We start from the raw sequence: 27,607 nt of genomic DNA on the forward strand, positions 1-27,607 counted from the left end.
GCAGCAGAAGCAGCACAAATAAGTGATATTTTCCTTCATATTTTTTAACTCCCCAGGGTTGCTTTGGCCAGTGGTCACAACATAGGGAAGGGCAAACGCAACTTAAGATGAAGCTCCTTCCCAGGTGAAGTGACACTTGGGAAGGAGCAGCCTCAGTAAAGCCATTTCATGGGATGGGGACAGCCCTGCAACGCTCAACCTTAAGAAAGGATGGCTGTGGATCCCACCATAGTGATTCTCCAAAGCCAGAAATACCCTGAAGCACCAGGAATGCATGTGCTCAGCTGTCCCTCCGGCCCTGTTATTCAGGTGACCTCAGATCCAGAGTCTCCATCAGCCTGCAAAAGCCTCCTAGTTTAAGAAAAAAATTCTGCCAGAGTTTCTAAAGATGAACTTTTTATAGCACTGATTTCCCAACAGCCCTGTAATGACACACTGCAATGGCATGAATTATTCAGCAGTGAGGATAAGCTGAGCTGCAGCAGTGCTGGCAGAGTCTTCAGTGTGGGCTGACTTTTGCTCCTTTGATCTCTAGGATGGATCAGCAGCAGCTCAGCATCCTCCATCTTTTTTCACATGCCAGGCTCTTTTCTCAGCTGCAGCCTCACTTTTGGCATAAATAGGGAGATGAGAAACCAAGGCCTGGCTTTGGTGGGGCAGAGAAAAGCCCAGCCCATAACCTCTGCCCACAACCTACTTGCACAAATGAGGTCAAAAGAAAAATTTTCCAGGGAGAAAAGCTGGAACACTTTTATTTGAAACCCTTGCTAGGAGGGGAAATCGAGTATACTGTGTGGGGGTGGGAGCAGCACAGGATGGGATCCTGGCTGCCTGCTGGGCTCCATGTCTCCTGCTCTCACTTCTTTTGGAAGAAAAACTCACACTTCACACCCCAAAGCCTTTACACATAAAAAATAGATCATATTTATTGATTAAAGTAAGATACATGATTCAGGTGCAGCACCAGCTCTGCTGCTGGGTAGCCACCTATGCTGTACACTGACAATATCCATAGGCACGAGACATGGACATGACCATTGCTATATTTACACAGACAAGTTTCTTGATTACTGAGCAGCCTATGATATACAAGTGTCAAGTTTTCGTGTCCATCGGGTCCTGCACCAGCTCCCCCTGGCTCAGCAGAGCCCTCACACCACATGTGCCACCAGCACACCTGCCCCATCTTCAAACACCCCTGCTCACCCCAATAAAAGGGAAGAGCTGCAAAACCCATTTAATGCTTCTGTGATATCCCAGCCCCCTTGGAAATGAGGTTTTCACTGCTTCTTGCAAAGTGAGTTTGGATGCCAGGAGCCTCATCAGCAAACCCACTGACACCCAGTGCCAGGCCAGGGACATGCCTTGGCACACAGCTGTCCCTAAAATGTGGCCAGCCTTCCTAGAGTGCACTACTACCAGTGCAAGGGGAAGCATCAGACATCCTCTGCTCCTCACAGCACTCCCTACTCTGCTTGACAATTCTGACTCAAACCCAACCCCAAGGGCCACGCTGGGGTCAGCACACAGAGATGGACATGAATATTGCACTTCTCCCGCCTGTGTCATGCCCTGGAGCCCCTTCCCAGCCCTGGATGCTTCCTCTCTATCCCCACGGTACCCTCCAGAGGGAGGATTTGAGTTAAAGCTTTGCTCTGCTCCTGACCAAGCGATGCTGGTCATGCCAAAACCTTCCACAGCACAGCCTTGGAGGAGACAAGGTGAGCCCCAAGAGATGCAGGGAGCAGAAGAGGGGCTGGAAAGGGGCAGAGATGTGGCACAGACCCACCACAAACCTGGCCAAGGGTCAATGTACTGGCATGTGGCACCCAGAACTGCCAGCAAAGGGACACAGTGCAGACACAAGCACCACCCAGGGAGAGGCAGGCTGCAGGGACATGCTCCACACAGCCTTCTCCTCACAGAACCCGGTCAAACACCGAAAGTAACTATAAACTTCACCCTCCACCAAAGATGGGAACACAGCCCCATTGGTGCTGTACTCATCCTCCTTTCCCACCACCAGCAGCCTTTGCCAACCCCCAGGGAGGCATGGCTGCAATGGGATGAGGGATGAAGGCTCTCCAAAGAGAGCTGGCATTTGGGAGACGCTGTGTTAGCAGGCAGGAGTTCTGTCCTGTGGAGAATGCATTTGCTCCCTTGTCTTAAAAAAGTAGAAATCCAGCAGAAAGGCAAGGAAACTCTCTAGGGAGGAAGCTGGGCTCTCAGAGAAAGGAAAGCAGCAGTGCCACAGGACCATCCCCACCAGGCATGCACCAGCCACGACAAAAGAAGCAACAGGAGCACAGGGAAAAGTGCCAGGGAGCTGCATCCTATGGGAGGAGAGGAGCTGGGCAGAAGCAGAGGATGCAGAGGGAGTAGAACCAGGAGAGGAAGGGTTAAAAACATAAATATTACGGAGTTTTTGTGTGTGATTTGACATTCAGTATCGGCCTGCCAACGCAGGCCGAGCGTGCCAGGGCCAGCTCAGGCACTGTAAACAAGGTGATGTATTCTTGTGGCACGTGGGTAGCATGTGGTGACCCCTGGGGACACCCCATCCCACCCAAAGGGGACCAGCTAAGCCACTCATTATGGCAGAGCCTATTTGCTCCCCACACGCCTCAGTTCTGTAAAGCTTCTGAAAGCCAAGGACTGGGTTGTGCGCTGGATGAGGATAAAGAAGTGTCACTACTGAAAGCGTGGGCCAGGGGTCAGCAAATCCTCCCAGGCCAGGGAGATGCCATGCCCAGTGCCCAGCTCCAGGGCCTGCTGAGACTTCCTGCTCAAGGCAGCTGGAAACAGAGCTGAAGCACTGCAGGAGCCAGTGCCCACGGCTGGGGATCCCACTGAGAGCTGTGGGCCCCAGCATGCTCTGCACCCCAGGCTCTGCCCACCCTCCCCACAAGGCTGAGGGAAGGAGGGAGCTCCATGCTCTCTTACCTGAGCTGAGGTTTGCCTGTTGCTGTAAAAATAAAGTGCTCAAGGAAAAAAAAAATAAAATCAAACTGGCACAAAAAAGAGTAGTCCCTGTTCCCCGCCCTAACTGAAGGGACAGGGGAAATACGGAAAGGTTGGGATTTAAAAAAATAATAAAATCAAATCAAATCTACATCCCTGGGATTCCTCACCTCTCAAAGTGCCTATTTACAGAGGAACTGTTTTGCTCTACCACCTCCCCTAAGTGCCCTGAGGGAAGGCACTGCCCCAGCCTGGATCCCACCAGCCCAGGGCAGGATCCTGCAGCAGCCGGGTGGCCGTGGTGCTGGGCAGCCCCATCCCCTCACAGACCAAACCTGCCAGCTTCCCAAGAGGAGAGGGGAGGCCGTTCCAGGAGAGCAGTGTCCACGCACCCCCAGCTCAGCACCCAGAGGGGACAGCGGGAGAGGGGATGGTCACTGCACCAGGACAGTGGTGGCATTCACCACGGTGGCCGCGGGTGCCACCAGCTCCACCAGCGCCTCGTACGTGCCCACCACGAAGCCCACGAAGCCAAAGAGGCTGATGGCGATGTCCTTGGCAATGACGAGGGGGTGCATGCCCTCGGAGTAGTAGGTGGCAATCTCCAGCAGCGGGGGGAAGATGAGAGCCAGGGCGCTGCTGCTGATGGAACCCACCAGGGAGATGACGAGGTCCAGGCGCGGGATGAGGATGGCCAGCACACCTGGAGAAGAAACGGACACGACATCAGTGCTGCCACCTCCCAGATGGCAGAGAAGCTCCTCCCTGTGTCAAAGCTAGCAAGAACACACCCAGAGATGCCACTGGCTGAGTCACACCTCTGCCCTCCTCCCTGAGAGAAGACAAGGTTGCATATTTTTCAGGCAACTCCTCCTCAAGAAGCAATTAAGCTGTTAAATTAACAACCCTTTTTGTCGCCCTGGGCGCCACCAGAGCGAGCTCCAGGGCTGAGCAAGATGGGTGCCGCTGGCTGCCAGCATTCCCGACCCCCCCGTGCGAGCCAGCACTCCTGCTCCCCACACCTGGGGAGCCATAAAGCCTCAGAAACCCCATAAAAGCAGGAGAAGGGAAGAAAAAGGCATCTCCCCCCACCCCAAATCAATCCATGTGGTTTGCGTGTGTTTAGAGCTGCTCCAGCAGCAGCACGCCCACAGCACAGCCTGGGGGAGAACATTTGTTAGGACTCATTTGTTAGGTGAAAACTGCAGCCAAGGAAAATCCCCCTGGGAGACTCCTGACAGCTTCAGTTTAGCAGTACGAGCTCCAGGATATTCCTGCTCCTCCTTCTCCTGCATAGCACCAGGACAGGACAGAGGGATGTCACCAGAGCTCTGCACAACACAAGAGAACCCCCTGCAAGCAAAGCAGAGTTTAGTGCTTAACCAGTGACCAAGAGACATAAATTGGTTTACTGCTTTGAAAGCTTTTCTGCTTAGAAACAAGAGACACTTAGAACCATGGCAGGTGCAGCCCCTGTGGAGAAGGGACATCTCAGGGCTCCTTACTGGAGGGATTTGTTCTCTCCCTGGCCATCAGCTACAGGCAAGAGAGGCTGTTGGAGCCTCCCTGAGCCCAAGATCACCCATGGAACAGCAGAAGAAGGAAGGCTTGGGAGATTGACTGTGCCACCACTGCAACGCTGCTATCTTCTGGATAAGCCTAGATATAAACCATCCCTTCACCAAGAGAAACAGCAACAAAGGTTCTGAGCCAGTTTATCCTGGTGCTCAGCCCTGAACAGAGCCAAAGGAGTGCTCTGCCAGGTGACTGCTGCAAGCAGCATCCCTGCTCCAGCAGCCTCTGAGGACAGCAGAGCAGCTCCTCTCCAACAGCATCCTCAGCCCACCCCACACTGCTCTTTGCACTCAAAAGTAAACAAAATTATTAACTCCCCTCTAAAACAAGCAGATTTGAAGCACCAGCTGCAGTCCTCAGCCTCCAGGGAAACGGTCTAATTTCTGCAGGTATTAATTCAAAGGGGTTTTAAGCATGCTGGTTTTGAAGTTTAAGCTTGAAAGACACCCATACACCAGATTGCATCCTCTCTTTGGGAGCCAAAGCCCTGGTGGGGGCTTGTTGTGCGGCCAGACAATCATCCAATGAATATTCATGCAACCCCCCTAATCGCTTTTATCCTCAGCAGGAGCCACAGAGGGAAGCGTGAAGGGAGGAGGTACAAAGGAACCTGCATCCTTCCACCAACACTTCTACTGCCTCCCTGCCCCCAAATAGGAGGGTACAGTAACTGCGGATGCCTAAAGCCATCCCATCTCTCCAAGCCTTCACTTCCATGGCTTGGCACAGCCCAACACCTTCCAGGAGAGGCTCCAACCCCACAAGCAAGTTCCAAGTTCACCCACAGCATGAGGGCGGCCAGAGCATATCACTCAGCATGGCAGGATTTCATCCCTGCACCCTCTGAGGACATCAAGGCTTCAGGAACTCAGCATAGAGGAGATGAGCTTGCTCACCTCTGTTAATGCAGCACTTCTGGTTTTTCATTAGTGAGAGACAGAAACAGCAGCACTCTGCTCTCAGCCAGCTCCACCACCCCTGAGTTAGCACCAGGCTCCTCTCAAACCCAAACCAAAGCCAGCTGGGACGCAGGGCCAGGTCCCCCTGATGCTCAGCTCTGCTGCATCAGCAGCATCAAGCCATGGAGCAAAGCTTCATTTCAGCAGGGGACGCCAGGGAGCTCAGTCAAGCATCTCAGCTGTGCTAACAACAGCAAGCATTTAGTCTTCAGGAATCAAAGCCAGCCAAAATTAGATACTACCTGATTTCACTCCACACCTTTCCCAAAGGTCCACCAGGCTCGAGCCAGGAGCCAAAACCTCACTACAGGCACCACGCACCATGGACCCTGTGGGGCTGCTCCAGGCACACCTGCCCAGCAGCACACCAGGGCTCTGGTTATGGGTCACCTCCCCCTGTCAGTTGTCTCCTGCTGTGCTCTCATGCTGCAATGAGTGTGTGGGCACAAGAACAACCCATCCCTCACAGTCAGTAAATCCTTTGCAGTCTTGTGCCCATCATACAGGCACGAGGAGCCTGGCTACACACTGCCTACAGAAAAGAGCCTCTGGGCTAGGCTGCCCTGACTCTGAACCCTCTGTTGGGTGTTTCATGCAAACTCTGCTGGGACTCGACATCCTGCAAAATTGCCATCCCCAGGCCTGAGGCTCCACGGGGATCTGCCACTTCTAAACAATGCAGTTTGCTACTCCTCCACTGAGAAGACTGGTCCCATACAGAGGGGGCAAAGGACCACTGCTGCTGCTCCTTGGAGGCCACTTGACCCACTGGTTTGTATTAGCCAGGCCCAGGGACTGCCAGCTGTGAGGGCTTGAGCAGCAGGGCCGAAGGTGCTGGGGCGAAGGGTGAAGGCTCAGTGGGAGAGGTGCCACAGCCTCATAGGGGAAGTCAGACAAGCTGGTTGGTACTCACAGGTAACACAGACCAAGGCCACCCTGAGGAGCAGGTTGATCAGCCAGCCCCAGCGCTCTGACACCCGGGCCACGAGGGGAGGGATGATGATCTCGGCAGGCACGTAGAACTGCACGGCGTAGGTGAAGAAAATCCCAAAGGAGAAGAGCAGCTTGACAGCTTGGTACAGCCTGCAAAGGACAAGGACACAATGAGACAGGCTCTTGCTCCACCCTCTGCAACATCAACAGCAGAAAGCAGAAGGGGAGTGTTCTGCAAGCATTCTGTAAGCCAGGGGTCTCAACTCCAGAACACTTAGAAAATAAGGAGTGATGCATTTAATTCACAAGGACCTTTACTGAGCAAGAGACAGCAAAGACAAGTATCAGCTGCAGCCATGATTGCACATTCCAGCTACTGCTTGGCCTCTGAGGAGGGGGAAGAGGATGGTACTGCTGGGATAAGTCTGGGCTTCCAAGCAGAGTGAACATGACAATACTCTAAAAGCAAAGGGAACAGGCAACTCAGCCTCCTCCAGCAAACAAAATGAGCAGCTATTTTTGGAATGTTGCATGATACATGTTTACAAGGAAGAGAGTTACAAGAGCAGTTCGGGCTGAGCAGAAGGAAGGCAGAGTGCAGACAGGCTGCAAACAGCACCTTGGGCTCACCCCAAGTCAAATCTCACCACATCCCACTGTATCCTGCAGTGATACAGTGTGGCTGCAGGAGAGAGCCTGTCACGGGTGACCAAAAGGGACTTCCCAGCCCCTCCTCTGCCCTCAGCTTGCCAGCGGCAGAAAAAGCATCAACAGAAGAGAAATAACCTCACATATGGTCCTAACCATTGCCCAACTCAAGACACACTAACCAAGCAGTAAACATAGGTCCTGGTCATACCACTTGGGTAAATATGGGATGGATCCAATCTGAGGACTGCATCCGGCTCCTGCCTTCCCTCTACCTTCTTTGTGCCTGTGCCCTTCTATATGCTGGGTCTCAGCATCCACCTTCTACAACAGCCTTACATCAGAGAAATCCAAGTATTCCCATGCAAGACAGCTATGAACACTAGTGGCAGAGTCAAGCATTTCCCACAGATGGAGTTAGGGATCACCTGAGTGAATGGAATGTCACACAAGTCTATGGGACCAGACCAGATGTATTCAAGGTTGCAGCCAACAGGAGCTTGAAGCCACCTTATCTTCAAAAGAGCAGGGTGCTCAGGGAGAGGTCCTGCTGCCTTGGGAGACGAATAATATCCACCTTCAAGAGGGATGAGGGAAGGTACAGGCTACTCAGCCTCGCCTCAATTCCCAGAAGAGTATGGGTTAAGTTCTCCTGGCATCCATTTCCAGGCACATACTGGACAGTGAACAGCCAACATGGATTTGCCAAGGGCCGATTATGGAAATATCCTCATCAACAACCTGGATGAGCTTTTGGTGACATAGAGCACATTCTCAGCAAATTCCAAGCAAAACCAAATTGGAGGAAATGGCTGACACAACTTGGAGGAAAAGAAAGGCTGGGGCCAGGAGAACAGGACCTGGGGATCTTGGTGGGCAGCAGATTGAACATGAGCCAGTAGCAAGACCCTGCAGTGATGAAGGTGAATCACAGAGCAGGCTGTGTTAGCAAAAGCACAACCAGGAGGTTAAGGATAAGGATCAAGGGATTATTTTCTTGTTTGAGGACTGTGCATCTTGAGTATTGTATCCAGCCCTGATACTCCCAGGACAGGACACTGACTTACTCTGCAGAGCAAGTTGAGTGCAGGCTGCTAAGATGATTTGGGCTGGAGCATGATGTACAAAAAGAGGCTGCAAGCCCTGGGCTCATTCAGCTTGATGAGAAGGTTAAAAGGGGATGTTATTAATGTCTTCAGCTGCCTAATGGGAGGGTATGGAGGAGAGAGTAACAGGCTCTTGGAGTTGCACATAAAAGCACCAGGTGCAATGGGACAGAGCTGCATCTCCAAAGGACGGTTAAGGACCAGAAGAAGGGCCTGGACTGGTAGGGAATCACTGTCCCTACTAATACTCAACACTTAAGCTGGCCCTTCTATGAGCAGGTGAGAGGACCCATGGTGTCCTCTCCAACCTGTATTACCCTGAGGTTCCAGAGGCAAATTGAACAGAAAGTTATCTCCAGAGTCCAGTGTGCACCCGTGCAGCCACGTGTGTGCACAGGAGCCTTGAGCCACGGACCCATGGCTGGCATATCTTATCATTGCATTCCCAATAAAGTGATTCTGTAAAAGGCATAAACTGCTCCAGGGCAATCCAAGATTAATAGTTGTTACTAAAAAAAAAAAAAAGTACAGAAGAGGGCTGTGGACCTGTCCTGTACAGGTAGGAACCAGGACAACAAGATCAAAGGGCTTTTTAAATACCAAGAAGAGAAGAATTCAAGCATTACCCTTGATCCACAGAAAACACAGGCCCATGCAGGGCCTTGGAGAGGCACTCTATCAACCACAACAATGCCTGCATCAGCCAGACTGCCCTGCCAGGCCATACCAAAAGGCTGCAAGAAGTGAAATACCCTCCTGGGACCGTAAGCTCTGTCATTACCTACCTTCAACTGGCCACAGGCAACCCAACAGCTTCCCCCTCACTATAGCATTTCTTCACCCTTCTGATGGTGCAGTGAGGCAACCCTTCCTGGGAAGCAAGGAGGGATTTCTGCACAGCAGCACCGTAGTTTGGACACTGTGGTTAGAACCTGGGCACTGGGAACTGACACACTCCTTGTTTGAGGAAGCTGTGGTTTCAGAGAAATGAGACTGGAAAAGTCCTTAGTCACCCTGTAACTCAACGATTCATGAAACATTCACCAAATCTGCTCCAGAGACCTCCAGGCAATGGCTACAGTTAAGGAAAGCTGCAGCACCTCCACCACAATCCTTGCCTTGTCTCCCAGGCTGCAGGCAAACCCCATGACTTCTCACCCACAGCCCTTATGACCAGCTCCTGCAGCCCAGCCTTTTATTGCCAGGAAGAAAAGCCACAGGCAAGGCAGGATGGACAAGACATTCATTTCAAGAGCAAGTCTGCACCCAATACTTGTGGTTTAATCCACAGGAGTTGTAGTGAAGACTTTATCTCAACTATAACAGCCCTTACTTGAGATAACTCATTTCCAAGTCAAACATCCACTGCCAAGAGGCAACTTGAACAAACATCAAGGTGTCCTGCAAGCCGAGTGACACATTCCCTGCAGCTGCCCTGCCACGAGCCCAGGCTTCCTCAGACACTGCTTCCAAAGGGCTAATCTCTTCTCCCTATCCAAAAACCCTATGGTTATGTTTAAAAAAGTAACTTTAGAATACTTTGCTTTCAGAAAAGTAGTTTATTTTAAGAAAAGACAGAACGTGTGGATAGTCCTAGAAGCATGGATTTGCATTCTTCTCTCTGTAGCCTGCCATGTCCTAGTAATCCCATTCTAAGGACCTGTTCTAAGGAAATGTCATTCTTCAGGGCAAACAGAGCTGAGATTCCCTGCAGAAGCTGCTTTACAGCATTTCAGGTCAGCAGATGTCATTGCAGGCCCAAACCTGGAAACGACCTGCTTCAGGAGAAATAGCAGCATCTCATCCCCTCTACACCGTACTTCAGTTTACTGAGGAGAGGGATTCACATTTCCTGTGCTTAGCATGGTGGGATTCAGACCCCCCCACAACACAGGCACATCCCTCCTCACTGAGAGCAGGGACCTGGCAGAGCTCCCAAATCCAGCAGGGGACAAGACAAGGCTCTTGGCAGGAACAGGATCTTATACCACAGCAACACTAACACCCAGCAGTGCACTACAGACCCAGCATGAATGAACATCCATGCACTCAAACTGAAAAGAAACACACACAGCAATAATTAAAGCAAAACCAGGCTCTATTTTTGTCAAATCTTTGCTATCTCCAGAGCCCCAGCTGTGCAGCTCTGCAAGGACAGCCCTAATGACTCAAAACTCAAGTCCTGCCCAATTTACTCCAACAGTGAGATAGTGAGTCACACTGCAAGGTGCTGGGTGCTACTAGGAGCAGAGAAGATGGGCTGAAGTGGAGGACAGGCACCCTCAGCTCCAGGTCTCACCCTGGTCTCTTGCAGGATTTCAAGCCAGCAGAGACCATCAAAGAGAACTGCTTACATTTCTCCTGTGAATGAATATGGAGCCATGACACTGAGGAGCCACCCATCCCCAGGGACAGAGCAGCACACAGCTTAGGCAGCTGCTGCAGCAGCCACCAGCCCTGGCAAGAGGAGAAATAACTCCTCCAGGCAGGCAGGCATGGGGTCAGGCCACAGGGCTCCAGACAGAAACTAGAGCATCTCAAGAGGCTTCATCAGATCCCAAAGGACAGACAGGTTTGGGAGGCTGCTGCAGTGCTCAGCCCCTACAGAAGGAAGGGGTATCCTCATGCCATCAGTGCTCACAGACAAAGCATTGGCTCAAGATCAGCCACATCCAGACACAATGTGGAGCCAAGAAGTGGGAGTTTGAGCTCCAGGGCCGCAAAGAGGGAACATAACCCACACATGAAGATGTCACATCTCACTCCCTCTGGGAGCTCCTAGCTTTGGGTTGGTTTTTCACATGCTACATTTGAGGAAGAGAAGTGGGTTTTGCACAATTCAGTGATGTTCTGGTACAGCTACATGGGGGCTGTGTTCCACGTCTGCTGAGCTCCAAAAAGATGCCACAAGGCTTCAAGAAAAAGGCAAGAACTGCACCTACCCATGCAGGGATCACTAGGGACCCTGATGAAGCAGCCTGAGCTCCAAGACCAGGCTCAGACACTACAGCAACAAGCCTCTTCCAGCCCACGCATCTGACAATCCTTGTCAAACTCCTTGAAGTTTGTCTATGGCACAGTTTCTCAAGCTTCCTCAAGCTCGCTTAAATTAGTTCTCATAATGAGTGAGGTCCCGCTCTCCCACCTGCCTGTCTGAGCCCCTCATTCCTCACCTCCCAGTCCCTCCACTGCCCACAGGAACTCACCAGCAGTTGGGCAGGTTGAGTGTTATGCTGGCCTGAATGTCTGCCCCAAAGCGCAGGTACCCCAGGACACTCAGGCTGATGTACAGGATGGTGACAATGGTCATCCCCACGTAGAGGATGACTGGGAACTGCTGGGGGTTCTTCATCTTATTTTCCAGAGGCAGCACCTGGGAGAAGAGGAAGAGGAAGATGACAGAGCAGCAGGTTGTCTATTCCTCTATACTACTCAGCCCCAAAAAGCAGGAGGGGCAGGCCCATGGCCAAGCACAGCCCTCCATGTCAGGGGATGAGATAGTTCCACATGGAACTTAGAGAAACCAGCTGAAAAAAAACCTATACTGGAGATCCAATTTCTGTGCTCCCATTGGAGACCTTCAAGCTTAACACAGCAAGTCTCCAACAGATCACCCACGCCCTTGTCTGAAATATGGGACCTGCTCCCTGCCCTTGGCAGGAGCTGTGCCCAGTGCTGGGTCTTGGGGCAATGCCAACCACCCCATACCTTGGGTGCATTATACTCTGCACTCCAAACAGCACAGCCATGCCCACTGTTTTACACTGTCATATTTTCCCCAGCAAACCTTGGAAGACCAAGACACACTCTCCTCTGTTATCAAGTTTGTCTCCTCTGTTATCAAGATTCCAATTAGACAGGACGATAAAAAGATTTTCTCACAATAAAAATTCTCTCACCTCTATACTACTAACACTAAATACAGGCCTTCAGCAAACAATTTTATAGCTGTCCTTGGACGGTGTTGATTTCAGTAAGAGACACAGTGGCAGATCTGGTGAGGTGGCAGGACAGGAAAATCTTTTATTTGCATCTTCACTTCCAAGTCATGCAAGGAAGAGAGCATTTGTGCCTCAGTACTGGCAAGAACTCTCTGCCCAGGGCATAGCATTCAGTAAATACTCCTCCTGTAACGGATTTGGCCCTCTCCAGCCCCGTGTTTACACAGACAGCTTATATAAAGAGATGAAAACATTTTTTCCTTCTTTGAAGGGAGCTCCCGGAAACAACCCACAACATCTTAGAGAGTCATTAAGCTCTCCATCCACCCACTCAGCATTTTTCACAGACACAGTTGGTCTATTTACAGCATCTTGCATGAGAGGCCCATTTGCATGGGCAGGCTGAGGCCACGTGGATGCCAAAGGGAGATCTCGGTGCCTCTGCAGCAGGGTGGGAAGGGAAGGATCACATCTTCTCATGCCACACTTTTTGGCCTCCCATTTAGGTAACTTCAGGATCCAGACTGGTAACAAGGCTCGGGACAATTCCTCATCTGCAGGTCAGCCAGCAGCGCCAAGGGCAGAGGCTGGTGTGATTCCCATCTACTGCCAGATAAAGCCACCTCTAAAGCAGCAACCAACCTCCTGAGGTTTGGAGCACGTGCTCCTCCAGCCTCAGATGGAAGCACCAGAGTTTGACCCAGGAGATAACCGGGAGCTAAAGCTAACAGCATCATCCAGAATTTGGGCTATTGTCAGAAAAATTCAACTGCAGCTGCAAAGCAGAGCAGGTGCTGCAGCAAGTCCGAGCAGGGCTGAGCCTCCTGTGCAGCAGCCCCACTGCCACAGGCCCAGACTTACCACACCGATGCCTTCAAAAGCAAAGATTGCAGTGCCAAAGAACAGAGGGTAGGTCTTCCAGGCTGCTGCTAGAGGCAGGTTTCTGGGATCAGGAATGTCCTGGAAAAAAGCCCATGCAGAGTTCAGACACAGGGAGGATGGGGAAGACCTGGCCTGTTCCCATCACTCCCTGTCACTGACTCATGCTTCAGGGAAAGCCCTGCAGAGCAGAGGGAACCATCATGCCCACAGGAACAAGTACCCCACAGCATCCAAATACCCCATAACCAAGCTCCCTCCACCTGCCAAAACATGGGACAGCACAGAAATGAGAGAGGGGAGCCATACACACATACCCTGACAATGTACTGGTAGATCACAACAAGGCTGACAAGCATGGCCACATTGGCCAGCATGGAGAAGATGGACAGGACCTTGAGGTTCTGGATAAACGTGAGCAGCACCACGAAAGGCAGAATGGAAAGCATGTACAGGCGGGAGTCCATGGTGGGGGTCATCACCACTGTCTTGTTTGAGCTGCAGTCATTGGTGGTCCCGTTTGCAGCAGACACAACCTGGGGAAGCACAGGAAGCACTGGTGAACCGCCATCACACAGGTCTAAAAGCTACAGATCTTAGCAGCCCATCCCAGGTGGGTCAGAGTACCTCAAGAGCTCACTTCAAACACAGCTCGCTGATGAAAATCAAACCAACATGTCTTTTCAGATAGTTCTGAAGCAAATCCCTGTTATCTTGCAGGGGGCAGAGGTGGGACTGCCTACGGCACCTGAGCCAGGACAGCAAATCCTGAGCCCAGGTTCACCAAGCAGGAGGACTCAGCAGCCAGGCACACAGAGGGCAGAGAGCACAGGCAGCATGTTCATACTGCCCACGAGATCAGTTGAGAAGAGAGGAAAGAGGCACTAAATGCTATTACCAAAGGTCCTTTCCTTCTTGTTGCACCAGGTTGTTATCTAAGTCACACAGTCCTTCAGTTACCCAGTGCCACATTCACATGCCAGAATATCTGGAAACTACTGCTGGCCCCCAAGTTCACTTTCTTTATGGCAAATCATCCTTTCCTTGGGGCCTTTCATTCCAAAGGCACTGCAGGCCATGTGCTCACTTCTAGAGGTAGCTCAGGCCCAGGAACCAGGTGGCTGAGCCATCCCTCCCAAGAGCATGAACTCACTGAATCACCAATACAACCATGACCAAGCTGGTTCAGGTACCAGATCCTGTCCAGTCACTGCAGCAAAGAGCAGCCTGGAAATTGATTAACCTGTTCCAGAGGAGAGGCTGAAGAACTCTGTGTAAACCAGCATCCTCTGTAGGAGAGGGCAGTGCAGGGCCATGCAGCCGTGGGACAGTGCTGCTCAAGCCCCAGCCTGCCCTGCCTCTTCATGGCTTGCTCCAAAGCCATGTTCCAAACCAAAGCCCTGCCCAACACAGTGGCACCTCGCCCAAGGTACCACCTGCATCATGACTCCCCACATAACACGCTATTCCTCACCACAAAAAGAAAGAAGCAACACTCCCCTCTCCCCACCCAAAAAAATTCCAAAACCAAAGCCAAGGGGTTTCCCACCTGTGGCCTAAAAACATGGTATGGATTTGCAGGTTTTTGAAAATTTCCCTTGAGGCTTGAGACAGCCTTCAGTCTTTGCTGTGAGGGGCTGAGCAGAAAGAAGCCCACCTTGAAGTGGAGCAGGGGGCTGTTCTCAGGGGTGGGGGCCAGCAGCAGCCTGGCCCCTTCACACACCCTAGCCCCTCCTGCTCTCAGGGCTGGTGGTGTCAAATCACCAGTGTTGACCCATTTATTCCTCCTGCCACCCCTCAGCTGCTGCTCCAGGAGCACAGGAAGAGTCTCACACTGGAGGGACCCCCCGCTGCTCTTCAGGAGCCCCCTCTGAAGCTGATGGCCATCACTGAAGAGCTGATGAAGAGCACAGCCATGGTGGCAGTGACCAGACTGCTGCAAGAGCAGAGCAGGAGCACACGGGGAAAACAGCTGAGCAATGCCTGCAAGGCACTGAGCTGGTGGAGGCTGGGAATGGGGACTCATTATTCCCAGTTTCTTACAGAACAGGAGCCAGCCAAGCGGTTCAGGGTTTCTGTTTATTTCCTCCTGAGGCCTGGCAGGAAGAAACTCTTTCTCTAAAGATGCAATTAAGTTTCAGAGCCACAGGATGAGGAAAGAAACTGGAATGCAAACTGATCCAAGTAATGGAGAAGACAGGTTCACAGCAGGTCCTGGGACCCACGCACTACCATCAACACCAATAAACCAATTAACTGAGGGGGACAGGACAGAAAAGGCACAGTCTCTCTGCTTTAATCCCTTTCCTGTTGTTCCCTCACTAAGAATGGCCCCACTTTTCCTGGGCAACACAGACACCTCCAGCACCTCTGCAAAATCACAGAGATTCTCAAGAAAACCAATCCTCCAAGGTATCGGGGCAGACTTGTGGACTTTTCTGAGCAGCATATCCTACAGAAACCAGACCTTTGGTGGAAAACAGGGCACAGGACAGGGGAGCTAAGAACAACCCAAGCACCTTCACACCCTCTCACCTCCCCCTGGCTCATGAAGGAGGTGTAAGTCCAACCTGTTTTAGATTGTCCGCCAGAAAGACAAAGTACACGCAGCAGAAACCCAGCTGAGTGATGATCAGGAAAAGTCCCACAACACGCCTGGAAAGCAAAATAAGACCATTTATCAGATCATACAGAAATAAGAGCCCACTTGAGTTGCTCTGGGTTGCACTTGGTACAGTGCAGCAATGCTGCTCTCCCCAAGGTAGGGGTGTACAGGTCAGAGCACACCCAGCTCACTTCTCTGTTTTCAGGAGAGAGGACCTTCTCTCCACCCAACCTCACAGATCTCAGGCTGTCCAGTCTCCCCCTCCTATCCCTTCCACATGGTCAGGACCAGCCCCAGCCAAAAAGTCTCCTTTTTGGATTTACCATCTCCAGTCTGCTGGTGCATTGTCAGAGCCAGAAACAACACTTCCTGGTCTCAGGAAGAGGTGAATGCTCCCATCCCCTGACATGATCTGTGTGATGTAATGTGGGACAGGGCAGGGAGCAGCCACTGGACATGTTCCATGTCTAACAAGATGGGCCAGCACTGCAAGACCCTATTCACCCCTTTGTTATGCTGTGGACACTTAGTCATTCCACCCATTTAGTGTAAGTCATATCTGGCTGGAGACATTACTGGATCAAAGACATCAGTGTTACCTTCTGGGGGACACTGAGCACTCACAGCACGTGAGCCAAACAGCATTTTATGTCACTTGTGCTTATCTGCTGACACAGCTCAGTGACCAGAGGTTCTTCTGTCCCAGCTGTAGCACATGCTGGGCTCAAAGACAAGTCCCTGCCTGGGGCAGGGAGCAGTACCTTCCCCAGATGGCATGTGTCCTCAAGCAGGCACTGGGAGTTGCCTCCAGCCCGTGCATCACGACACCTCCATAGTCCAGAAACTGCTTCTGGAACCTGTCCAGAGAAGGGAGAAGGGTCATCATATCAGCCTTGTCTGCTAGTTCCCAAGGAAAACAGTGGCATTAAAAGGACAACAGTTCCTGTGGAAAAGAAGAGCAGTTCCCAACTGAGGCTTTGGCATGGGCAACTTGCTGCTTAGTGGCTTCAGAAAAACCCCAGGGCTTTTTGGGCAAGATGGAAGAACTGGAGGAGCTGCAGGGCCAAGAAGAGGAGTTGCTCCTTACCTGTTGCAGAAGTGATGGGCGCATTTCACCAGGATGCCCATGCAGTGCACAGCCACGACTCCCATCACCAGCAGGCTCAGAGGACCTAGCTGCAGGGAAGACAGGGGGAAGGCTGCACTCTGATGGCCAAAGGCAGAGCTGCACAGTACCTTCTACTTCCAGACAGAACTGCACAGGCTGGGTGAGTGCAAACACTGCTGGAAGCTGCACCAGAGCTCTGGTGCAGCTCCCAGAAACCAGCCCTTCAGGACCTAGTAACCTGATAGAGCCACGAGCTTGGCAGAAATGATGCAAAAGAAGCAAGCTGGGGCAGTTCGGGTGTAGCAAAGCACTTCCAGGATTGTTTTCCAAACTAACTTGCACGTTCCTATTATGCAGATGATGAAGAGGTCATGGCCTGGACACAGTGTCCTGCCTGACCCCGGCAGAGAAACCACAGGCCCAGCTCACACACTGAACTCCCCCACACTGGGCAGCAACAATGCAGGAGCAGCAGGAACAGTCTCAGCAGTGAAACAAAGCCACAGAGCTTGGGGTGCAAACATGTGCAAGTCACCAAACACTGAAAGGCATTGGGGCAGGGACTCAAGCCTCAACACTGGCTATGTGAACTGCCCAGTGTCCCGGGGTCACTGCCCCACAGGCTCCAGCATAGTAGGGCTGAGCCGCCTTACCAGGATGCCAGCATTCTTCACAGCCAGGGGCAGCCCCAGCAGCCCTGTTCCAATATTCCCCTTCAGCAGATGGATCAGGGTCTGGTACCACCTGAGGAAGAGCAGATGCAGAGGTCACTGTCAGCAGGTGCCCACACCCAGACCATATACAGCTTATCCTGTTAAGAGTCCACAGCAGCTCTGAACTGCTGCAGGGAACACATGGAGGTCATGATCCTGTACCCTGAACCCAGCTCAGCCAGCTGGGGCCAAGCTAGGTGTGAAAGCAAAGATGAACAAACAGATTTTGGGTGGGCATTTGCAAAACCAGGCAAAAGCACAGCCTAGCACCAAGGAGCTGCACAAGGAATGTCTCTGACTTGAAGGGATCAGTCTCTGCCAGGCAAAGACAGCATCCTCTGCACACCTGGGCACAGGGAAGCCCCCAGAACACGGCTGCAACATGCCCACACATTCTCTGAATCTGGGCATGGTCTTTGCTTGCCAGAGTTCCCCATTGAACGAAGGCAGAGTAGGAAAATATTGGGAAAAACATCAATCACTGCCCACTGCCGGCAAGCCCAGCTTCACCAGAGAGCAAAGAGCAACACTGGGGCAGCTGCTCATTTGGTGCCAGCACCCCATAGATGCAAGATCACACCTATGCCCTCATTACCCTCATGAGAACTTCCCATAAAACCACAGCTTCACCATCCTCTAGCAAAGTCAGCAGGCAGCCACTACGACCTCCTCCACCCTCCCCAGTGCCAGGCCAGCCCAGGAAAGAGAGAATCACTCACGTTGTGCCATTGGTCTCCCCGAAGCGCTGGTAGGACTCAGGGTGGGCGAAGCCATTCATACCATCAGGAGGGCTCCCCTCTGGAGTGACATCTGTGGAACTGTAGTCATTGTAGTCCTCGCTGCGCAGGCGCCGGGTGGACATGGTCCCTGTGGGGGCAGCAGCATTAGGGGTGCCCAGCTCAACAGCCCCATTCTCAGGCTCCTTGGGGTCAGCCATTGTGCAGAGAGAGCGGCTCACACTGCCAGAGCAGGGGCTCCTCCAGGGCTCTTATACAGCCACATGCTCCCGCCCAAGTAATCACAGAGTTGCCATATCCAAAGGTCAAAGGTGCATGGCACATTCCCACTGGCTCTTCCTTCAGGCTCGTGCCCATGTTTTGAGCACACCCAGACAGAACGGGGTCAGGATCCTGCAGGCAGAGCCTGGATGTGACCTACTTCATGTCAGGCAAGTGAGCTGCTCTAACGGTGGGGAATGTGACACCACAGGCAGTGGGATTGGAGGGGACGAGCTGGCACTGTGTCCCCTGCTCTGGCACCCGGGACTAGGGCTGTCAAGTGGACAGGCCAGGAAAGTTTAACTGCTTTTAACTTGCACATAGTGTGCTGCAAGGGAACAGCTTGTTCTTGCCAGGGAAGGGAAAGTTTCCTAACTTCTCTTTTTTTCCTCTTTTTTTTTTTTCCTTATTGAAGACTTTTTATTAAAGAGAATTTTTACTAAAATTTTTTATACTCCATCAGAGAGAAGCACAGACCATGTGCTGACAGTAAAACACCTGCCCTAAAGGTTTCACAGCCAAGGAGGTACCTGTGGGAGAAAGGGGCTTCCCAGATGAGGTACCTGCACAGCCTGGAGCTCTTGCTCCAGCAGAAACTCCCAAGTGTCCAGCAACCCAGGAGCACCAGCAGAAGCCTCACCAAGGACACACACCTCATACCTTTATCTGAAAAACAGTCAGCTGGTTCAATTCCCACCCATGCCACACCCAGCATCTCGAACACCTACTGGGAAGGAGCACCAGAGGCAGGGAAATTATTTGTAAGGCTCTTGCGCCACAGCCTGGTGACCCAGTCCCTGCCCCACGGCTCCACTAGGCTGTCATGCTCCAGGCACCACGCCTGCCCCAGCAGTTCCGGTGCTCCCTATCCCACTCCCTAGCACTGGTAAAAAACTGGGAATAAGAGGAAGCAGCAGAGAAATGTTACTACTGCAAAAAACTGTTTCATTTCCTTCCAGAGCTCTTCATGCACCCACCGAGTCACGCGAGCAACTCCCAGATGCAGCCTCAGCACAGACCAACGCATCTGGATGTGCAGAGAATGCTCAGCCCAGGCCACCCGGGCACTGCTTCACCTCCAGAGCACTGCTCTGCAAAACTGGCTGCTACATGGAAAACAAGCCAGGAGCTGCAACCACCGGGAGGGTCCAGCCTGGCAATTAGAAGGTAGCAGGGAGCAAGGGTTTTTCCTCAGGTCTGCATGCTCCAAATCCCAGCTGTTCTGGAGCAGTTATCCAGGCCACAGCAGCGGTGCCATATCTCCTGCGGCACCAGGCAACACCAGCAGCAGGAAGCAGCAGTGTGTCCCGTAGAATACCAGGCTCTGGAGTAGCAGTGAGGCTCCCTGGCTGGCAGGCAGGCACTCCAGAGCCAAAGGCAGCACATGCATCACTCCTGCCCAGCCTCCTCCCTCCCAGCTGGGACACGTAACCGTGTCCTGAACCGGCTCCGCCGCAGGCAGGGACCGGGAAGAGCGGCAGCAGGAGTTTACACAAGCAAAGCGTTAGAAGCTATTTGTCATCGGTTACAGCCCAAGGGGCAGGACAGAAACCTAGGAGGCTCTCCCAAACACCATGGGCTGGCAGGGGGCAAGGAGAGTAGGCAGAGGGAGTGCAGAACTGGGTCGAGCATGGTACTCATCCCAAAGATGGCCCTCACAGCATCCAAAGTACCCAACACCAGTGACTTCGAGATAAATACAATGTGCTGACATCACTCTGCTTGATCGCTCCCTCTAGATTTGTTTTTCCCTTTCAAGCAGGCCCATCTGCTTTCTGCTTTGAAGAGCAAGAGAAATACATTCATCGTGACTTGCCTGCCTTGTGTCTGGATTAAAGGTTGCATAGCAGCAAGGAGCGAGCACTCAGCTCTCCTGCAATCAACAAGAAAAGGCTGCAAAACTTGTCTCATCCACTCGACAAACCAAAGCAAAACCCCACTGCGCCATCTTCTCATCATTTGAAACAGCAAAGGCAGGAACATCTACATTCGGTTTCCGCTTCAAACCCAACTCCTCAGCCACTTTCATGCGCTTTTTTTGCCACCCACACACAGAAGCAATTTCATCCTATTAGGAAAGCTGGGGGGTAGTGACAGTAATTTGTCCCTTAGAGTGACAGCCCCATGCCAGAAGTCAAAAGCCAGATATAACTTGCTGATGACCCTGACAGCTCTCTCCAGCTGAGCTGGGGCTGTGTACAGATCAGGAAATCTTCCAGAAAAGTGAGCCTTACAGCAAAACTCACTGCCGCTTCCCACTATGCATGTTGAAACCTTCATTTCCAAAGCACTATTTGCAATAACCCACCTCAGCGTAACACAAGGGAGAGCCAGCGCTGCCAGATCCCCCTGCCCTGCCTGCAGGGAGGCCACAGACAAGCCCCTTCCCCAGACCACCACATCCATGCCGTCCTGACACCTCCCAGTCACAGCATCAGTCCTCCTGCCCTTGTGCTAAGCAGTGCTCCCACAGGTCCAGAGAACCCCTAGATCCACCTTTCTAAAGTTTCACAGCATGGCCTGGTCCCCACAGCCCAGCTTCTCCCCACAGGGAGGCTGCTGGGCACAAACCCCACTGGTCTCCACAAGTCTCACCCCAGCCAGGCTGTGTTGTCCAGCTCCCCTTGCCCCTCCACAGAACAGCACAGCTGAAGTCTGCAGAGTGCGGGGCTCCCTGCACCCTCCCAGTGCCACACAGCATCCCGCACGATTCCCAGCACCTCGCTGTGCCCCCTACACTGCACTGCACGCCCGGACACTCCAAGAGGAGCCCCACAAGGGGCCAGCCTTCACGCAGGGCATCGCCAGCACGCCCCAGAACACCTTTGTCAGCCTCCAGCACCCCCAGGGACCCCCAGCACCCCTGTCAGCTGCCAGCACCCCCAGGCCCTGAGCACCCGCCCATGCACAAGGGCTGCCAAGGAGGCCCTGGAGCTTCGGGCCCTGTCAGCGCGCCCAAGCTGTCCCGAGCACCCATGCGGGACGGCGGCACCGCCGGGACCCAGCGCACACACCGCGCCCCGCAGGTCTCTGGGCATGCCGCCGGTTGACAAGCGGCTGACACCCCCCATCCGCAGCCCCCCGGTCCCTGTGTCCCACCGGGCCCTGCCCCAGTGCCGGTCCCGCACCTCTCCGCCGCCCCGCACCGCCCGGCCCCGCCGGGCCCGCTCGCTCGGCCGCGCCGTCACGTGACCGCGGCTCAGCTGAGCGCGGCGCGTGCGCGCGGGGAGCGCTGAGGGCGAGGGGCGGGGCCTGGAGGGGAGGGGTCGAGAGGGGCGGGGCCGGTAGGGGCGGAGCTGGGGTCGGTGCGTCGCGGCGGCGCCCCCTGGCGGCGGGCGGACGAGGTGAGCCCGGCGGGTGCCGAGGCCGCGTGTGGGGAAAGGCGGGAGGGCCGAGCGGCGAACGGGGCGGGGGAATGCTCTGCAGCACGAGTGCTGAGAGGGAGCTGACCTTGTTCGGCCTGGAGGAAGCTCAGGGGTGGCTTCATCACTCTCTACAACTCCCTGAAAGGAGGGTGAAGCCAGGCGGCGTAGGGCTGTGCTCAAAGACAACTGGCGCCATGACAGGAGGACATGGTGTTAAGCTGCGCCAGGGCGTGTTTAGTTTGGGCGTTAGGAAGACTTCACAGAGAGTGATTAGGCTTTGGAATGGGCTGCCCAGGGAGATGGTGGAGTCATCATTGCTTAAGGAAAGCCTAGATATGGCACTCAGCACCATGGTGTGGTGGACATGGTGGTGTTCAGTCACGGGTTGGACTCACAGAGTGAGGTCATGATCACTGAGATCTTCTTCAAGCTAATTAATTCTGTGCTTCTGTGATCCCCCACAGCAGAACTATTCCTTGGGCCAGGCCTGCAGAGCCATTCAGCTGTCAGGGTTATAGAAGGTCACCAGGATGAGCCACACCCTCAAAGCCCCCCAGCATGGGCTGTGGCCCCCTGGGCCATGGCTGTGTCTCAGTGTCCCCACATCAGAAATCAGCATTGGCACATCCCTGCCCCTCACTCAGGAACTGGCATCGGGGCTGCTCAGCTCCACTGGCCACAGCATCCTCCACTGCTGCCTCCACCCCATCACCTCCACTTCCCCCAGCTCACACCCACATCCACACTTTTCCCAGTGAAATAAATGTCACCTCCAGTTAACTCCCAGCAACAAGAGGCACCAGCTCCACGTCCTCATAAAAAGATTTATTAAGAACCTGCAGAACCTGCCCAAAAGGAGGTTGCTGCCCTGGCACTGAAGGGGAGCAGGGGCAGAGGATTAGTGCTTCTTCTAAAGCCACAGGGTGAAACAAAGCGAGTGGAGGGCACAGAAAGGCAGTGGGAGCACATCTGCACGGTGGAGAAACACCCGCAGCAGTTAAGGCATATAAAGTGCTTGTAGAAGATCAGCCCTATCAAGGGGCTAAATAACACAAGCAGGCAGGGACAGCAAAGGATGTGGGTGGCTGGTGGCACCTGGTAGAGGGGAGTGATGAGAGGCTCACACCCTGCCCGAAGCTGCAGCAAGAAGGATGCTGCCTGCCTACATGACAGTCTCCAGCAACCCCCGAATAGGATCTGGGCTGTTGGTCTTCATGGTCATCTCCCAGGTATCCCACGTTCAGGATGTTGCTGTTTAGGTGCCTCTGCCAGCACAGGGGAAGGATGGTCCCAAGTGCAGCATCCTGCCTCAGCTCAGAAGAAAAATGAGATGAGTAAGAGATGAGCCAGGCTGTGCCCCAGCAGCTCATCACAGCCTTGTGTCCCCTCTGGAGTGAGCACAGCCATCAACCAGCAACCTCTACTGCTGTTGGGAGCGTCACCAGGTGGGAATGTCCATGTGGGCCTCGGGTGGTTTCCATCCTCTTGCATTCCTGATGTTTGCCACAGGAGGGCATGCGGAGGTGCCTTCACAGGTGCCTCATGCCACCAAGCTGCTTCCCCATGCAGGACAGGGATACAGCAACAGCAGATTCAAAGCTGCTGTGTGGAGACAGGTCTCCTGCAGCCACTTTGGAGACATTTCTGCAAAACAGCCCCTTGCTCTGGCCAGAGATGGTGGGAAGCAGGGACACCCTCTGCAACTAGTGCTGCATCCCTCCAGCCTGCCCCAGCACTCACAAACATTCCCTCATCCTCACAGACTGCTCCAAAAAATACTGCTTTTCCCTGGAATGTTTTTGTCTAAACTCACCCTGATAGGATTAAGAAAAAAAAAAAAAGAAACTGGATAAAAAATAACAACCCCAAGTCATGCTGGGGTTAGGCTCCAAGGCCACCCTGTCCAGGCAGGAGACACCCTGGTGATGGGTTTGGGGACAGCAGAACAGCCAAAGGGGCCTCTCTGGGTGTAGCAGGGAAGGAGGCACTGGTGGGGGGACAGGGGCTGCCTCCTCCTTACATCAGCAGGGATGGACCTCACAGGCATGGGTTGGGACAGGATGGGGTGCAACTGGATGAGATGGGAGTGCACCTCCTCAGTGGGAGTGCAGGGAGAAGGCCAGTTTGACACAGCTGAGCTCCTCCCCGCCATTGCTGATGACCACTCGGACACGGTAGTTGCCGTTGGTCATCCAGGAAGGGAGTTCCACATCAGGCACATCAAAATCGCTGGCTGGCAGGGAGTAGGAGCCCTATGGAGAGAGGGGACATATAGGCAAGAGGTCACCAAAAGCCCAGCCCAGCAGCAAAGGGCACAGTGGCAGACTGGCAGTGCCAGCATCACCCCGGGGCCTGGCCATACCGCTTTGAAGGGGCAGTGGCAGGGGATGCCGTAGGTCAGCAGGGGCTCCGGGCAGGGTGTGCCGGGTGGGATGAGCTCATCGAGAATGCTGCAGACGTCGTTGTAGGTGCAGCTGCCCAGCTGGTCGATGCAGGGCAGCTGGATCCAGAGGTCACCCAGTGCCTTCTCTACCACCAGCACTGCCTGGAGGGAAGGTGTTCAGCACCAGCACAACCGGTGGGGCACTCACAGCTCCTCACCAGCCAACTCCCTCAGCTCCTGATCATGCAATCCATGAGGTCACTGAACGCCCTCCTGCTTTCTGTTCACCTCAATCTGCAGTTTCTCTTCCTCCAACCTGAGCTTGACCCCTTAAGCTGACACTCCCCAACACCTCACATCCCCACCTCCTTCCTCTCTCCTGTGCCTGTCCCAAAAGGTGCTCTCATCCTGCAGCTCTGGCCCCACACTCCCCCAGCACTCGCCCCACAGTCCCAAATAGAAACCATAGCATTGCTCAAGACAGCCCATGCACACTGGACAAGAGACATGTTCTGTCTCATTCCAAAAAACTTCCCCGAAAGTGGTGCAGGGCAGCTGGCAAGGCCCAAGGCTCCCAGAGCAGCGCTGTGGCATGTCCTTGGAGGGAGCAGCCAGGTTGGCTGCTGAAAAACAAGTGCTGCAGTAACCTCCAGGAGCACCCACAGCATTTGGGTTTCACTTCCTCCTGGAGCCATTACACTCCCAGGACATGAGACAACTCAGGTGGTTTCTGTCCTAGGGACAAGTTTGGGAGGCTCCTGTTGAACTGTCTGCTCCCACCACAGGTCTCCCCATGCCCGCTGCCCTGTTCTGACTTACAGAGCCCAGTGTGCTCAGCCCTGCATCTCTCTGCACCTCACTCCCCAAGGGCTGCTCATTCCTGTACACAGTGACAGGCATTTCGCAGCTGCCAGTGGTTTGGGGAAGTTCTGCTCTCCCTCACCACACAGAGGCATATCTGGCACTTACCTTCAGAGGGGAACTCATGGTCTTGCCACTCTTGACAGCCGCGCTGACACGCAGGCTCCCCGGAATGCTGATGGGGTCGGGTGCCACAGAGAGGCTCTGCAGCACCACAGGGTCCCCTTTGTCACCACAGTTCTCCCAGGCAAAGCCACCAACCTGCAGCACCGAGGGACAGGAGGAGTTAGAGGTAGGGCAAGCCATGCCTTGTGTTTGCAGGAGGTTTATCCAGAGCTGCACCTCTGACCCCTGCCAAACATCTGCTCACAAAGAGCCAGAAAACGACCTTCAGCCCCCTCAAATGCCAGTTCTTGAACTCCCAGCTCTCCGAGACTGAGGACCTTGCAGAAACCCTCTGTCCATGTGCCTTTGTATGTACTTTACACCCAAAGAGGATTAGCAGGCTTCGATTTCCAAACTTGCCTGAGCTCTGTCTCCAAACACTTCACATGTGACCATGGCAAGATGTATCCTTCATGCCAACGGCAGCAAGTAAGGTGTGCGGGGACAGGTCAGAGCAAGCTGGGACCAGGAGGTGGCTGCACTGTCAAGGGGGATGCTGGGCAGGGGTGTGGGGGGATCCTCTTAGAGGGGCTGTGGGGTTGGCACAGCCTCCCACCTCATCCAGGACCAGCCCTGCTGTTGCAAGCCCTCATCCACCAGTTCCAGCCACCTGGTTCCACATAGGAGCAGGAATCACACTCGGGGACCAGATGAGCTGGGCTCATCCTCTGCCTGATACACCCCAGGGGCCTGATCCTGATCTACAAATGAGTACAAATCCTGATCTAGAGTACAAATGAGCCAGGGAAGCAGCACTGCCCTATGGGATAATGAAAATCCACATGTAAGGAGATGTCACCTGAATGAGGGACATCTCTTATGTGTCCTGTCTGAGTTAAGAGTCATGCTGGGACATCTCCCCTTGTTTCCTACAAGTCTCACTAACCTCTCCAGCCACCACCGGTAAAAACACTCCGATTCAAAGGCAGAGGGATAGCAGCACTTGTCTGCAATAGGCAGCTCTGAGCCTGCCAGAGGCAAGTGGCAAAGAGACCAGCCCCAGCTCCCTCCCCGAGCAGGTTTGGCCGGAGCATCCCGTGTCCCCGTGGCATGACGTGGGGCTCTCCCTGCCTGCTCGCAGCCGCAGAACCGGTGGAGGCTGTATTGCCTGGTGCCACTCGGCAGCCCCAGCGGGCGCAACGCAGCCCACGCAGCTGAGCAGCCCATCTCACCATCCCGCTCGCCCGCCGGGAGCAGCCCAGGGCAGGACACAGGGCTCAGGACAAGCCGGGACAAGGGTAGGCTGCACCCCGACACTAAGCAAGAGCTGGGAGCCCCCAGCCCGAGAGTTTGCAGGTAAAGAGGCTCCAGCTGAGCATCAGTCTGCGACTGCAGATTGGTGCCCACCGAGCCTCCTCCAGCCTTCCCAACTGGTTCTCCCTTCCCTCGGGCAAGCGCAGCTTTCCTGGAAAATAAATTGCAATATTTCCCTCCACACCGCGTGAGAGTTACACATGGTAATCGGCTGTGTCTTAATCAGCGCGTGTTAATGAGCCCGGCCCAGCACCCCGTGGGAGTAGGGAAGAAGAACCTGGGCTGGAAAAGACTCGTGGAGCAGCAAAATTAGAGCTGGGAGACGATCAGTCGAAGGACGAGGCTTCTGGGTTTCTGCATTGAGAAGTGTTTGTAAACACTGGATCCCGTCTGCTCCGAGCTGCCCCCAACCTCCAGCACTGTTCCCCAGCGCGGGGGCTGCTGCTGGTCCATGGACCCTACTCCCCTGCCCAAGCACAAACACACACCAGCGATCTTCCACCCTGACGGGATAAGAAACGCTTCTGGTCTCCTGCAATGCCAGCGGGATGACGGAGTGTTCCCTCTCTCCGCCTCGCCAAGTCCCCCCAGCAGCTCCCTCTGTGGCAGGGAGGTGCGGGATGCGGGGTTCGGGGTGCAGGGTACGGGGTGCAGGGTGCGGGGTGCGAGGTGCAGGGTGCGGGATGCGGGGTGCGGAGTGCAGGGTACGGGATGTGGGGTGCAGGGTGCGAGGTGCGGGGGTCCTCCTCACCTTGCTGAGCCGCCGGGCCCCGCTGCGCTCCACCAGCAGCTGCGGCTGCGGCCCGGCGAGCGCGGCCGGGACGAGCAGCAGCGCGCACAGCGCCAGCGCCAGCCCCGCGCACAGCATCCTCCGGGAATGCGCAGGGAACGCTCCGGGATGGGTCCGGAAGCTGCTCCGAGCGGTAGAGAGGCGAGCGAAGAGCAGTGGCCTCGGTCGGACCGGGCTGGCAGCGGCCGGTCTATGAAGCCCCGAGCAGAGGGGATGAGCCCTCTCTCCGAGCCCGGCCCACTGCCCGATTCCCCTCCCTCCCCCGAGGATGCTCACATTTTCCCTTCCCCTTTTGCTTTCTTTTTTTTTTTCCCCTCCCTTCCCCGGTTTCTCTGCCAAGCGCAGGACTGGACTCGCAGGAAT

General features: G+C 54.1%; 2 protein-coding genes across 3 annotated transcripts; both read right to left on the reverse strand.

Annotated features, from left to right (window-relative positions):
* Positions 1 to 900: 900 nt before the first annotated feature.
* On the reverse strand, positions 901 to 21,632 carry LOC106859592 (proton-coupled amino acid transporter 1-like). Of its 2 annotated transcripts, none has more exons than XM_014886983.2 (11): positions 21,555 to 21,632; positions 18,148 to 18,295; positions 17,369 to 17,459; positions 16,695 to 16,783; positions 16,369 to 16,464; positions 15,573 to 15,657; positions 13,320 to 13,538; positions 12,985 to 13,083; positions 11,389 to 11,555; positions 6,409 to 6,578; positions 901 to 3,664 (listed from the first exon to the last, which is right to left on the reverse strand). In XM_014886983.2, the coding sequence occupies exons 2-11, from the start codon at positions 18,288 to 18,290 to the stop codon at positions 3,396 to 3,398; spliced, it is 1,428 nt and encodes a 475-aa protein (XP_014742469.2). In that variant the 5' UTR covers positions 18,291 to 18,295; positions 21,555 to 21,632; the 3' UTR covers positions 901 to 3,395. The 2 variants fall into 2 exon arrangements, with proteins under 2 accessions (XP_014742469.2, XP_088029693.1); XM_088173567.1 differs by having other exon boundaries at positions 15,538 to 15,657; positions 21,555 to 21,613.
* Positions 21,633 to 22,601: 969 nt separating this feature from the next.
* Positions 22,602 to 27,511, reverse strand: GM2A (ganglioside GM2 activator). Its single transcript, XM_014886999.2, has 4 exons — positions 27,206 to 27,511; positions 25,144 to 25,296; positions 24,154 to 24,336; positions 22,602 to 24,043 (listed from the first exon to the last, which is right to left on the reverse strand). Exons 1-4 carry the CDS (start codon positions 27,320 to 27,322, stop codon positions 23,888 to 23,890), a joined length of 609 nt encoding a protein of 202 aa, XP_014742485.1. The 5' UTR covers positions 27,323 to 27,511; the 3' UTR covers positions 22,602 to 23,887.
* Positions 27,512 to 27,607: the final 96 nt, after the last annotated feature.

Source organism: Sturnus vulgaris, chromosome 15 (assembly GCF_052056855.1).
Source record: "Sturnus vulgaris isolate bStuVul1 chromosome 15, bStuVul1.hap1, whole genome shotgun sequence".
NCBI lineage: Eukaryota > Metazoa > Chordata > Aves > Passeriformes > Sturnidae > Sturnus > Sturnus vulgaris.

Bases quoted from the DNA above. Each gene is read 5' to 3' on its own strand.
- LOC106859592 (XM_014886983.2), bottom strand. From the start codon at position 18,290: ATGTCCACCCGGCGCCTGCGCAGCGAGGACTACAATGACTACAGTTCC. The intron at 6,579-11,388 runs GTGAGTTCCTGT...TGTCCTTTGCAG, and splicing joins CTCAACCTGCCCAACTGCTG to GCTGTACCAAGCTGTCAAGC. The intron at 3,665-6,408 runs GTGAGTACCAAC...TTTCTTCTCCAG, and splicing joins GGCCTTGGTCTGTGTTACCT to GTGTGCTGGCCATCCTCATC.
- GM2A (XM_014886999.2), bottom strand. From the start codon at position 27,322: ATGCTGTGCGCGGGGCTGGCGCTGGCGCTGTGCGCGCTGCTGCTCGTC. The intron at 25,297-27,205 runs GTGAGGAGGACC...TCGGTGCTGCAG, and splicing joins GGGCCCGGCGGCTCAGCAAG to GTTGGTGGCTTTGCCTGGGA. The intron at 24,337-25,143 runs GTAAGTGCCAGA...CCTTCCCTCCAG, and splicing joins CCATGAGTTCCCCTCTGAAG to GCAGTGCTGGTGGTAGAGAA.